At 43.0% G+C, this 14,700-nt stretch overlaps 1 protein-coding gene across 16 annotated transcripts in view; it reads right to left on the bottom strand.

The window, feature by feature from the left end:
* The window catches only part of MAGI1 (membrane associated guanylate kinase, WW and PDZ domain containing 1), a 511,189-nt gene that overhangs the window by 57,634 nt on the left and 438,855 nt on the right, over positions 1-14,700 (bottom strand). For all 16 annotated transcript variants that reach the window (XM_081159072.1, XM_081159081.1, XM_081159083.1 and 13 more), the window contains 4 exons: positions 13,912-14,015; positions 12,046-12,138; positions 7,529-7,711; positions 6,400-7,020 (listed from right to left, as the gene is read on the bottom strand). In XM_081159072.1, coding sequence (XP_081015198.1) covers positions 6,400-7,020; positions 7,529-7,711; positions 12,046-12,138; positions 13,912-14,015 — 1,001 coding nt within the window. The remainder of the gene's footprint in view (positions 1-6,399; positions 7,021-7,528; positions 7,712-12,045; positions 12,139-13,911; positions 14,016-14,700) is intronic.

Genomic DNA, 14,700 nt, shown 5'->3' with positions numbered 1-14,700 from the left:
ATGGAGTCACTTTACCTACCTGACAGGGCGCTTCTGGATTATGAGATGAAAAGTGTTTAGAACCAATGATGCCCGGCACATTGTGAAAGGGTTTATTATTTTTATTACAAGTGGTTTAAGCAAGGAGGAGTCTTATGCATGCTTTCCCAACCAAACCAGAAATTGGTCGCTAAATGCTAAGCAAATTTTGCTGTGAGTTTCAACATTAAAAACAGAAACAATTTCTTCAATTTCCCCCCGGCTAGCATAGGGCTAACAATCACGGCCTTCACCACCCAGAGAAGCCTACTCAGAATCACACTGCAAACAGGCAGTCACAGAACACGGTGTCTCCAGGTGTCATCTGCACGTGTGTACTGCTTGTACTACGGTAACAAGCCTGGCACACAGTAAGTCCTCATCGGCGACAGTGGAAACAGTGCCATTGCCATCACCACCACCATTTTCACACCTGATTTTTGCCTTCTAGCATCTTTTTATCATCTTTCTAAAGTTATGAGGTGTGACTACACAGTTCTATGAGTGATTTCCTATTGTGACTTGTGGAGTGAGTTTAATTTATTCAGCTAGGATTTCCTGAGACCTTACCACATGCTATTTCTCCATGAGGTACCAGGGATGTAAGAGTCCAACGTGGACACAGACCTGCCCTCTAGGAATCCTAACATTTCACTGCCTTTTATTTGGATCCTAGAATTACTTAATGACCTGACAAAAGCATCCAGTATGCAGACTGTGCAAACTGGAAAGCAAACCACTTGTACTCCGGCTGTGAGCAGCAACAGCCACTAGGAGACTGTGCTCAACATGGACATCAAGATCGAGGCCTCCCTCCTGCTCTCCTCAGGAGTAGAAACATGTAGAATCTGGGGGCTGAAATGGACCTTAGAGAAGACTGAGAAATCTGCTGCTTAAAAGATGGATATTACCCAGAAATAAAAATAATTGCTTAGTTTTATAAACTTATTTCTCCCCCAATTATATGTCATAGACTCTAAGCTAGAAGGATCCACGGGGACAGGAGCCTAACATTGGTTACAACTCGGGTTGCACATGGGAATGGCCGGCAGAGCTTCTAAAAGGGTACAGGTGCCTGACGGCCCCGCACTGAGACAGACACCTTGCTGACCGGCTATTCGGGGCCCGAACTCGCCTGTGCAGCCGGCTACTTTTCGGTGGTGACCGGTCAGCAAGGGGTTTAAAATTACTTAAATTAATGTAAGTGCAGACACAAGTTATCTCGTGACCTGTCAGCAACGTTCGGACACGGAAACGTGTATATGCGTGACCGGTCAGCAGGTTAAGATACTGTAGGTCCAGGCTGAAGCTTTTTTGTTTTTATTTTTAAATAAATAAAAAGCCACCCCGAGCCAGTTGCTTCTAATATTAGGCAATATCAATAAAATAGCACTGATTTATCACGTGACTACTTCTATGTCAGAAATTAGCACAAATGCTACCTTAGTTTATCTTCATCATGTGCAAAGTATCACCACTCCCATTTTTTCAGATGGCTTGCCTAGGGTCACAGAACCAGTAAAGGTAGGAGCTGGGATTTAAACTTGTATCACCTGGCTCCAAAATCTTGAGCTCTTTTCTCTACACGTCTATTAAAAACAAGACAACAGGCTCTAAATGGAGTCACTTATGCCAAGCCCCATGTCACCAAATCCAGATTTTAATAATTTAATGACAGTTTTGGCCTCTCCCAGGAAAGGAATCTTAAACCAGTCAATCTGGATTACCTGGTCAGCACCAGTGAGATCATCTGCCTGAGAGACACCTGCCGTCCTCTAAAGGAAGGTGACCTGACACAACCACTCCAGTTTTTACCAGTAAAACTTCCTCTCTCTGCCTATAAAAGTCTCCCATTGTGTCCAGCTCCTTGGAGCTCCTTTCTGTCTGCTAGATGGGATGCTGCCCAATTCACAAATCACTGAATAAAGTCAGTAAGATCTTTAAATTTTACTAAGTTGAATTTTGTTTTTCCACACATTATAAGGTCATTCTTTGCATAAAATCGGAGCCAAAGGGGTTACCCTAAAGGTGATCTAGTTCAAACCATCCATTTTTTTAAATAAAGAAATGAGTGTCAAGGCAGGAGTCATAAGCTGGTTAGAGGCATAGAGCAGGTAAGGGCCGAGTGTGAACTAGAGTCTAGCTCCTGACAACCCCAATACATACTGTCTCTCAAAATCATAACATAAGTTCTCCACTCCCATAAAGTATTGCCAAATCTACTCCTGAAACAGAGTATTCTGACTCAACCCAAAAGTATATTTTAAAGAATGACCCACCTGCTAATTGGTGTGAATTATACAGAGGGACTTCATAGAAAACAACCCCTTTCTTTTAAAAAGTAAAAAAACCTTTACTGGACCAGTTCTATATCTTTTGTAAATTAAAAAAAAAATACCCTATATTTAAAAAATAGTAATCACCTTCTAGCGTGATTTTCCAAATACCTCAGAAAAAAGTCTAGATTCACACTGGTGTCCCATCTGAATGCAAATACCATGTTAAGATAAAAATATAAGAAATAAGCAGCATTCTCCTGACTGGCCAGCAGAGGGAGACGGAGGGAAGGACGGGCCTGGGGAGCCTGAAGCCAGGCGCCGAAGGTAGGTACAGCCCCTTAGAGAGCTCGCCTGATGGCCCAGTGGGCAGGGGCGGGCTCACAGAGAAGAGATTTATAAACAAATCAGTGATGGTCCCAGGTGCCAGGGCATATGGAGGGACAGTCCCAGCAACTCCAAGCCTGACGCAGGAAACTCCCTGACCCCAGAAATTAGCAAACGATATTCCCACCTCTGCTTGGTTTCCAGGTTGGGAGGGGAAGAGAGATGAAAAATACTAAAAACCAAAAGGTACCCGATCTTGAAAAGAACCAAAAGCAAAAATGGGTCTGTGAGATTGAAAATGAAAACAATACACATTTAGCCAGTTATGCCCCAAAGTAGAAAAAGATAGCTTTTCAATGCACTGAAAGGCTCATCCTCAAGTCTGAATTCCGGAGAATCATAAGCAGTGTGGATTCATGAGATTATCAATCTGCTTACTTGGAGTTAGGACAGAAATGAGACTCATTAGAAAGAATCTCACCTGATATCTAGACATCTTCTCAACTGGCTGCCTTCAGAACTCAGAAACTGAAATTATAGGCTGCTTCAATCATCAAACATTGTTTTTTCTTTGGTTTTTATAGAGATGCCTCTTGTTAAATACCTGATTTCTTGGACCATAGGCCTAACTTTGGGAGCCACCTGCATCATGGATTTCTGAGATGAGACAAATGTTTAATTGAACTGCCCTATTCTCAAAACAGACTGGTTTCCAAAACTGACATATAATAGTAATGTCTCAATTGACACAAATATTGAGCAGACTATGAATTCACACACAGCAAACGTTACTAATCCATATACCTCCTCCAAGGGGACAAGAGGAACCCGATGAAGGCAATGCCACCTTGGCACCAAATGATTTAAAAATGTTTCATTTGATCTATAATGTTTTCAGAGAGAAAAATCCTGATCCAAAGGGGGCAAATGAGAACCAAAGTGAAGAAATAAAAGTTAGTACTATAGTCAAACTGCTAAATCGCGGAAGTCCAGTAGGATGAAGCATCAGGCAACAATTCTATTCTTGTTCTCACTAGCCTGGGAACGTAAACATTTCCAACCTTTCCAGACTTGCATCAATGCCTATATGTATATGCAGATATCTATATCTATATCAATATATATCCAGATAACCGTCTGATTTACCCCCTGAAGCACTAAAGATAAGATGCTCATGCATTCAGACCACTGGTCACCTAGAGGATGACCATTTTGCACCAGTCCAGTGGCTATCATTGAAGGGCTGATTCTTCTAAAGAATTTACTTTTTATTATAAGAACCCTCAGCTTTCACTTCTTCTTTGGAAAATTATGGCTCTTGCTTAGCTGTGTTTCCAGTTTGCAAACCCTAGGACCTTTGAATAATTCTTTATCATTTATTTATTGAAAGAATCAGTGACGTGGCCATTTACGTTCTCATTTAACTAAGCTTCTGTGTTTGTTGCCTCATCAAACCTACTCAGTCACACTCCACCATACAGGACAGATGACCAAAATGTCATTCAAATGACTGATGTGTGGCAGAAACAGATACACTTGTATGCTTTCTAGAAAGATTAATGGTAGCTTCAGCTAGCCTGTGTACAAACTTCCTGCCCCGTATGTAAATCAAACACAAGGCATTTGGTGTATTTTAAAGAGGTGCTGATATTACAGTGATCTTAAATTACTCAGGTCCCGGAATAACCTATGTAGATGTTGACTAATGTGGCAATATATTCTGGACCTTTCCATATTAATTTCATGTGATAAAATGTAATGGCATTAACAAAAAAAAGGTCTCAGAAATTAAGAACAGAGAATGCAAACATATTTGAAAACAAGAGGTATATTTCAATAACCAATTGTTTGCTAGTCTGGGCACATTCACATGATTCCAGTAAACACTGTCAGTTGGTAGATTGTAATGAAGCTTTATTGTTTGGTTCTCTTAAAAGTGAATCTACTAGCAGGAAAACTAAACTGACAAAAGTAACGAAGGAGCAAATGAATTAGGTAGGAGAGCGGAGTGGCCTGTGACTGTCGAATGAGCAGCGGCTGGATCAGAGCCCCTGACGAACTAAAATGTTTCAAGTCGCCGACTACAGAAATCAGCAGCCATGCCCAGCGCCGTCCAGAGTGAAGTACGGCAGAGCCCCGGGCCGCACACCGGGGCGAACTTCTCAGCCACATGGCGGCTGGCACCTGCCTACTGGGGGATGTGGTGAACGGGAGACGAGAGGGTGTGCCAGCATGGGTGCTCTGTGCCAACTGCCAGCTGGTGTCTAAGTGTCAGGTATCGTCATCATCACCCTTACACTCAAGTCACTTCCCGCTACATCCTAGCCACTGTTTAAAAAACAATCATCCATCCAGTCAAGTGATCTACATACAAGAGACTCAAAGTTGTATCAGTGGAAATAACTTTTTAAAGAATAAAACCTGCACAATGCCTTTTGTAACTGTTCGAGAAAGACTGAGCATTTCGATTCACACAGACAGCTGCTCTGAATTCTGGGTCTCCTTCCAACACCACCAATCGTTCTGATCACAGAAGGCACAGCGTCACGAGAGCATGAGAGCAGGGTGCTGCGACATGAACGAGCACCACCATTGCAACGGAACCAAGAGAAATAAGTTCGGTTCCACACCTCTTCTCAGGGAGTCAAAATATGCCGTGCATGGATCGAGGACACAACCAGTCTCAGACACATTGTGTGATGCGATCAATCAAGACTAGTCACAAATATACTTTCAGAAACAAGGCATTTCAACATCATGGGAAATATTTCTCAGTGTGAGGTCCTGGGAGTTCTGGTGGGGGAAGGGGGGGCATGAAGGCAGGGGAAAGAAGGAAGTCTATTGCCTCCCGCTTCTCTGGAATCCTTAATCACCTCATTAAATTGCGGGTATGCTGAGGTGTGTTTTTAATACAACTGGTGGAGCTTTTGTTCCTGACAGGTATAAACAATCACATATTCATTCATTCATTCATTCATTCACTCATTCATTACCTATTTATTCATGAGCACCTAGCAGGAGTCAGGTATTGTGTTCAATGCTGGGGATACAGCTGTCGACATGCAGACATGGGCCCTGGCTTTATGGATCTTACATTCTAGTAAAAAAGAGCAGCAAAAAAATAAATATACAAATGAAGGACTGGTGATAATCATGATAAAGCCTATGAAGAAATGGGGTACTGCAGTAGAGATTACACGGAGGTGCTGGGGGGCTACTTTAGATAAGTGACCAGTAAAGCTCTCTCAGGGGGAAACTTGAATGCGACTGAGCCAGCCAAGGGAAGAGCTGGGAATAAAGCATTCCAAGCAGAGTGACCAGAAGTGCAAAGGCCCTGAGACAGAAATGGGTTGGAGCTCTAAAGGCACTTCAGAAAAGACGCCAGGTGGCTAAAGAATAGAGAGTAGGGGAGAGGAGTACCGGGTGAGCTCAGAAGGAGCCACATTTTGAATGCACGTTGTGTAGGGCAGGTTCAGGAGAATGAAAGGATAAAGATTTTAAAACCTTAATGGTCATTAAAAGGCACAATCTGATTTACACTTAAGGGTATCACTCTAGCTGCGTATGTGTAACATGATGTATAAACACAACTTTTATTTTAAAGATGCTGGCATTTGAAGAAATCAGAAAGCATTCTGAATGCAATTCCAAATATTTAAATAAAAATAATCTTAAAAAGCAGACATTTAAAAAGCCCCAAACAGCCACCTTAAGACCAGCAAGTTAAACAATGGATTACGAGTTTAAAAAAAATAAAAACCCAAATAAACCGACGTACCTCCCCGCTGCACCAGCAACGTGACCTCACTCCCCTTCGGACACTCGATCAGCATGTCCACGACCTGGTTGTGCGTCAGGGCCTGCACACTCCTCTTGTTTACTTCCACGATCAGGTCCCCCTCTTTCAGGCCTCGGCACCTGGGGCTGTCCACAATCTGTTTCACTCTCTGGCCGCCCCCTCCCGGACTGTCTGCGATAGTGAAACCGAAGCCCACTGGTCCTTTGACTATATGAACAGTTATGAGTTCGGGCTGAGTGGCTATGGAAGAAGCCAGAGAGACAGTGTCATTGGGGTAACCATGGGAACCGTTTGAAGCCACGTCGGCTGGGCTGCTTGGCCTGGCGTCCTTCATGCCATTGACTTTGCCTGTTTTACTGCTGTGACTAGCTGGCGAATCATAGGTCTCTTGCCCATTCACAATAATTGGTTCTTTATCCAAAATGGCCACCGAGGTCACTAAACTCGTATTGGGGTCATCTGGGTCAAAAGGCAATGGATAACCTCGGCAGAGTTCAAGGTCCACGCTGGCACCAATGGGGATGGACTGGAAGATCTTCACAACTTGTGCATGTGTGTGTCCCAAAACACAGGTGTCGTTCACACTGACAATTACATCTCCTGCAAAGGTAAGGGTTTGGGGTTAAAAAAAACACACAGAAAATGTACTTTGATATTATAATATAAACGCCTACCAATAGGAAGCTGAACTGAAACTGGATTCAGGGGTGGCACCATAGGACACAAAGAGACTACTTCTACTATTTATTTTAATGGCTAGTAAGGCAATTCTTTTAGCATCTGGTGTCTTTCCTGCTAGTGAGAATACATGATCATTGAAAGAACACTGAAACTTTTTCTAAAATAAATTCTCACCAAGTTCAGAATTCATTTATTCAAACAAATCTGCAATTATAGTAAATTACTGCTGTACTCGGCTCAGTAGCACCCCAAGAGCTCCCCAAAGTTAAAATGGCCTCAAAGGTTTTCATCTCTACCAGGGAATGCATTTATGTAGTGGAAGAACCTTGCTCACTGGTGAAGTTTTAAAAGGAGATTTATAAGCTCATGAAATCATGCTGCTGTTTGGTCTTGCTTGGGGGCTGGGTAGACTGGCCGTGGTCTCTACCTGTTTCCATCTTGCCGTCCAATGCAGCGGGACCATCTAGGACCAAGCTCTTGATCTGCAGAAACTCGTCAGGTTCATCCCCTCCAACGACCGTGAAGCCAAAGCCGCGACTGCTCTTCCGCAGCTTTGTGTGAATGAACTTGCCTTTCAGTTCAGAAGGGTTTCGCGTGAAAAAGGGTTTGCCTAGATTAAAACAAGAAGGTATAAGGAATGTCACAATGAGCGAAAAGGTGAATAAAATAAGAAATGGTACAACGTATAGATAATTCTCCAAGCTCCTGTGCTGGGGCATTTGGGGACACAGGGGTCTTAAGAAAGTCCTCTCTTGCTTTCAGTAGTCAGGGTGAGCCTAGGCCCCCCTGTTAAAGGAGGGGGACATGGTACATGCAGCAGGTCAGCATGAAGATCCAAAAGGAAACCCAAGGGAAGGATGAAAGAGGTGTCTGTCATCTGACACACACCCGGGGTTTAGGTCCCTGAGCTTGGACAGTGATTGAGCTGCCACAAGGTCCCTCAGAGGAGGTGGGGTGGGACTTAGCTTTCTGTCTACTGTTTTGTTATAGTTTATATTTTGCATTACAGCTTCCAATGTGCTGCCTCGGGCTTCGCTGCCACTTGTAAAACCAATTCATCAAAATCTTCAGGTATTAATCAAACAAATCTCATTCCGAAAATACAGAGATAATACTAAAAAACACACTATGGTCGCAAAGAATAATTTGATAAATATGTACCATCACCGCTATTAAAATGAAGAGAGTTATAATTTTACTTTGATTTGAATTCTAAATTCAACTGATTCTTCCTGTTAATTTGCATTTTTAACAATTTGTTAAATAGTCTGGACATGTCCACTGCTAAAATTTACTGTTTAAAAAAGTTTAGGGGTGGGAGATATAACTCAGTGGTAAAGCGCATGGTTTGCATGTATGAGGCCCCAGGTTCGATCGCCAGCATAAAAAAAATAAAAAAATTTAGAAGTAGCTTGGAATATTAAAAAAAAAACAAAATTCAAAAACCTACACTAAGTGAAACAGTTACTAAAAAGAGTCATATAGCTCCAAATTCAGTTGCCTTATTTAAAATAAATTAGTAGACAGATATATAGCTAAATAACTTCCAAACACGCTACCTAAGGTTTTACTGAATTTTCTTGATAACATTCATAGATAACATCTTGTACAGAATCCCAAAGTTTTGTGTTTTGTTAGTTGGGCATTTCACTGTAATTTAGAAACTTACTGAAATTTCTCTGGTCATCCCAAATAGTGGAAATAATTCAATGCTCAGACTTTTTCAACTCTCCTAATTACACTTCCTGTCTCTGGTCCTTGCTATATCTTCCCCATGTGCCCTATTTCTTTTCTATCAAAAATGTTATTTGAGCCCTCACCGGTTTGGCTCAGTGGTTAAAGTGACAGCCTGTGGACTGAAGTGTCGCAGATTTGATTCCAGCCAAGGGCACAGACCTCGGTGGCAGGCTTAATCCCTGGCCCCAGTGGGGGCGCGTGTAGGAGGCAACCAATCCACGTGTCTCTCTCACATCGATGTTTCTCTCTCTCTGTCTCCAACCCCCTTCAATCTCGCGAAAAAGAAAAAAAAAGAAAAAATCAATGGGAAAAAATATCCTCAGGTGAAGATTAACAAAACAAAATAATAAAAACAACAGAAGAAATGTCTCTGTAACCCCTGCACTAGAGGAGAGCCTGGCACCCGGGAAGGAAGGTTATTTTTGGTTCGCTGTATCTAAAAGGCCTTTTTGAAAAGGTCTCTGGACACACATGCACTTTCTAACTGCATATTCAAAAGTTCCTGACTCTTAAAAAGGCTCTTTTAAATTGCCCCGATCACAGGTGTGCTCACCAACCTCCTCCTCTCTAGAGCAGTTCCCCGGTTGGTTGGAAGCTTGACAGGTGCCAGCCCTGTCACCATGGCTAAAGGAAGGGAAGGCACAGCGGGACTCCCAGTGCAAGGTCGTCTGCCAAAGCACCAGGTGGTGGAAGAGAATGACCTGGGTAGCTTCTGGAATGGACTCATTTTTAGGGCCTGCCCTAGACCCACTGCACCAGGACCTTCTGGGTTTGGCTCCAAATGTGCTTCTGAACACCCTTAGGTGCCTGCTGCCCTGTCAGGCTGGTACCGCTCTCGCACTACCATGTAAGGGCCCTAGCCCACTGCTGCCCGATTCGCCTGTGACGGGCCAGCAGAGGGTGGTGAGAGGCAGGAGCGGTCCCCAGGGAGAGTGCAGTGCGCGCTCCCAAATCCCAAAGCAATGCGGGGCCCAAGAGTCACGGGAGAAAAGGAAATGGAAAGAGGCCCAGAAGAGAGGAGGAGGGGCCTAAGATGAGGCCCCTCGCACGGGTCAATGCCCTGGGCCCTCCGCAGCCGGGCACGAAGTGCTTGGCCCTCAGCGCCTGAACCTTTAGAGCTTTAATTTACTTAATTTCAGGACAATTCCTTAAGGAAGCCAGATGCTTGTTGTGCATGGATGTGTGCATGCGTGCACGCATGTTTACATATGTATATTCTTTCACTCACAGTAAATTTCAGCAGACACCAGATATCAGAGGAGGGCTGCCTGTGTGGAGGACCCTACAGTGAGTAGTCCAAAGAGGAAACAATTGTTAAATAGCTGAACAAAAACACTAATTATAAAGTGTTAAATTCTGCAGGTGAGAAGAGTAAGATGGAAAGAGTGGGTGTAACAGGGGAATTTAGCAATAACCTGAGATGAGTAGACGTTGACAAAGCAAACACTGGCAGGAAAAGACAGCTGCAGAGGGAACAGCATATGCAAAGGCTCTGACATGGTCCAAATTTCGCTGGTTTAAGGAACTGAAAAGAGGTTCAGGGAATGTCAGGGTAGCTGACTTACCAGGAGAGGGGGAAACACCACAACACGAGGCTGCTGAAGGAGTCTTATATTTAAAAATATGAAGGAGCCCGGCTGGGGTGGCTCAGCGGTTGAGCGTCGACCTATGATCCAGGAGGTAACTGTTCGATTCCTGGTCAGGGCACATGCCCGGGATGCGGGCTCGATCCCCAGTGGGGGGCAAGCAGGAGGCAGCCGATCAGTGACTCTCTCATCATTGACGTTTCTCTCTCTCCCTCTCCCTTCCTCTCTCAGAAATCAATAAAGATATATTTAAAAATAATATTAAATAAATAATAAATACTATGAAGGAGGCACAACAGTGCTGATATCAATTAACGTTATTACCTACTTGCTATCTTTATTAAAGTCATTATCATTCTAAAACGTACATCTGGGGCAGTAGAAATTATTTTACATAAATTGATATTAGTACTAATCTCATGACAATATCAGCGAGCAGGGAAACAATTTCTTTGTTATGAAAATTATAATGGAGGAATCAAAATTATAGAAAATAATTATCCTACTTATCTGTTTATATCTTTTAAAAATGTTCTTTACCACAAACATCCTCCAACTCTATCAAATATGATGCCTGTTCTATTTTTCTTATTTAAAAGAAAAAAACTAAACAAACAAACCCGAAAACCTTTTCTGTCATTTAAGAGTAATGAGGCCTGAAAATAGCAAGATTCTGGAGCTTTCAATTTTCAAAAATGAACCTCTCTAGGAGGCTCAAACTTTCTGTGAATGCAAATAAGTGAGACCAAATGAAACGTTGTAAAACGTGCATAAATACCAAAATCGCAGCAAGAATCAGAGATGAGAATTTAAAACAATGATGTCAAACCATTTTACAGTTACAGAAAAATTTTAGTTGAAACCAAGTATGTTGACTAGAATCTTAAAATACTGGATGCTTAGTTTTCAAGTTACCTAATATGATTGTTAAATATTTGTGGTCTCTAAATCAGTGGTTCACAGCCCTGTGATGGTTTTCCCCCACAAAAGGGGTGGGGGAGTGGGGGGGTGGGGGTAGGGTGCCACTGGCATCTAGTGGGTGAGGCCAGGAAAGCTGCTAACATCCTACAATGCACAGGACACTCCCCACAGCCCAGAATTATCTTGCCCCAAATGTCAACTGTGCTGAGGTTGAGGAATCCTGGTTTAATTGATCCTCAGTAACGAGTAGTCATTACTTTTAGCGCATTACAAGTAGCTGAAGGAATTCATACAGAAAAGTTTCTAATCTTTTTTGAAAATTCTGATTATTGACACATTTAGAATTTCAATCATTATGGTTTTTACTATCAAAAGAATGAGTAGGGAGTTACAATATTCCACTTCTTTTTTTAAAAATATATCTTCATTGATTTCAGAGAAAGGAAGAGAGAGAGAGACAGAAACATCAAAGACGAAAGTGTCATTGATCGGCTGCCTCCCGCCCGCCCCCCACTGGGGATGGAGCCCGCAACCCGGGCCTGGGCCCTGACCGGGAATCGAACCTCGATCTCCTGGCTCCTAGGTCAACGCTCAACCGCTGAACCACGCCTGGCCAGGCACAAGATTCCACTTCTTAAAGTACCTTTAAAAAACCAGGTTTTTGAGCGAAAACAACGATGTAATTATAAAAACCCTTTACCCTGAAGGGGAGCGTCTCTGGGCGGCTCCGGATTGCTTGGGGGGTGGCTGGGAACAACAGGAGGCACGAGCGAGGGCCGGTCTTCTGTCCATTCTGCAAGAAAGGGAATAAAGAGCTCGCTTAGGATTCACCACCTTCTTAAATACAAAACTGCCCCAATAAAATCAGGGGCCGAAACTTAAAAAAAAAAGGTATTTGATCTCACTGTCTGTTAATAGTATCAAGGTACCTCTCTCTGTCTCCCTCTTTCCCAAGACCTTTGGTGATAGAAATACTGTGATGTAACCAATAAATCTCCAGCTCTCTCTGGCTGGAGAGTCCAAAGTGAGACCAAGTAAAAAACATCAGGAAAGATGCAGAGTCAACTAAAGCCAGCCCAGTGGGGAGACACATTTCCAATGCCACGGAGACAGGCGGGGCTGCTAAGCCCGCTGTCCCAGGCAGTGAAGGGCAACTTCAGCAGCTGGCGGGGGGGCTGTCTCCTATCATCTCTGAGCTGCAAACGGGCCCCGTTACCGCTACTCCTGAGTCCTAACTGGAGTCCTTTTCCCAGTGGAGGCCCAGAAATAGCTCAGTGAGTGACCCTTGACATTCACCCTAGTTCCTTCCCAGCTCAGCTCACACAGTCCAGTGCACACTCCACCCCCAAAGTCCACTAGCACTGCCAAGTTTTACCAGCTCAGGGAAAAAGTTAAAATACATTGTTTTTAAAGAGAAAAGAAATTCAGGCAGAAAGGAGAACTTTTCAGTAGGGGAACTCCCTCTCCCTCTCTAAAATACAGTCTATGGCAGTGGTTGGCAAATTGGGGCCAAAAGGCCAAATTGGGCCCAATGCCTGTTTTTATACAACTTGTGAGCCAAAAATGGCTTTTACACTTTTAAATGGTTGAAAACAAATAGAGTATTTCATGACATATGAAAATCCTGTGAAGCTTAGATTTCAGTCCCTATATAACGCTGTACTGGATGGAACATGGGCACGCCCACTTGCCACACACCGTCTACAGCGGCCTTCACACAGCTCTAGCCAGTGAGTGCAGTTGTGGTAGAGGCTGTTATGAACACAGAGCCCACAGAATTTCCGATACGCCTATTTTCAGAACAAGTTTGCCAGCTTCCACTCTATGGTCTATGTTTACTATATACAGTGTTATAACAAGAGAAGTGTTATATTTGACATTTACCTATTTGATATTCACATGTTATGTTGAGGGTGTATTAAGCCTATTATTTCACGAGTGCAATGAAAACTGGGAAAAGCCTAAGCATCTATGAATAAGCAGACGGCTAAATGAAGTGGAGACATTCATAAAATAGAATATAATGCAGCCTTTAATAATTACAAGATAAATCGGTATTAACCAGCTTTGAAATATGTGCAAGAAATATATTTAAGTGAGAAAAACAGATCACAAAACTTAAATTTATACATGTATGTGTTATAATCTTACTTCTGTTAAAATATGCATATTTGTACAGCCCTAGAAAATTCTGTGCAGTGTTTATTGCTGAGAATGGGCTGGGAGCGAGCAGGGGAGAATTTAATATCCTACATTCCTGCCTTGTTCATATTTTTCCAACAAGCATGAATTAACTTGTAATTTTAAAAAAGCTCTAAAATCGCCAGCTCCAGTCTAAAGGCAGCTCCTTTCTAAGTTGAAGTAGAGATCTGGTGCCTTTGAATGGGCCTCCTCCTGGAGCTGCCTGGGTTCCAGGGCCTGCAGGGAACTCCAGCAGCTCTGCACTGCTCCCAGGACATCAAGCCCTCAGGACGGCAGGACGTGATCACCAGAGCAGTTCTGGCCACACGGGGGTGTCAGCACCCAGCTTCGCCTGCGCTCCCGGCCCACAGATCAAGAGACCAACCTTCTGACGGCTGCTGGGACTGCGGCTGCGGCTGCTGCTCAATCTGCTTCTTCCGTTTCGCTTCTAGAACTGGGTTCTCGTATTGTGTCTTCCTGTTGATGTGGCTGGAGCGGGAGGCAGATAGTGACCAGTTAGGGAATATTTCATACCACAAGCAAAATGCCAAGCGGGCCAAGTCCCGCGATTAGAACTGAGCAAAGCAGTTGGCCATCTTGTGTCAAATGTGCACTTAGGAAGAGGAAAGAAAATGTTTCCAACACTGAATGCTTACATGTACCACGCAAGCATTGTGCTGCGAGGCTTACATGCATTTTATTTTAAAATCTTCAATAAATGCCAGGAGTTAGGTCTTATTTTCATTTATAGTTTATGGATTAAACTATAATAACTCGCCTAACATAACATAGCTAGCACGCACACACGTACGTACACATACATACATACATACATATGAATACATAGATTTTTTTTGCCATGGCCTTATTTAGTATCTGCATATGTACACATAAACGTTATATAAATATACAGAAGTATAAATATATTTATATTTTTTCTTTCTTCATCAAAATCACACTTCACTAGAAGTTTGGGAACATATCGATGAATCAAAATTCTTTTTAAAGCCAGGATTTGTTTTTCAAAGGCAGGCTTGTCAAATAGGGTGGATAGACTAATCACCCTTAGTTTCTATGGTAGGACTGCTTATTTATTTCCTAATTCTTGTACGAAATTTCATGCTAAGACAGAGTCTAACATTAACAGGCATTGGATTTGAAAAGACACAGGGAG

Source organism: Miniopterus schreibersii (assembly GCF_964146895.1).
Source record: "Miniopterus schreibersii genome assembly, chromosome: 15".
Taxonomy (NCBI): Eukaryota; Metazoa; Chordata; class Mammalia; order Chiroptera; family Miniopteridae; genus Miniopterus; species Miniopterus schreibersii.
The sequence above is the reverse complement of the archived record's forward strand: the minus strand, read 5'-3'. Positions and strand labels throughout refer to the sequence as shown.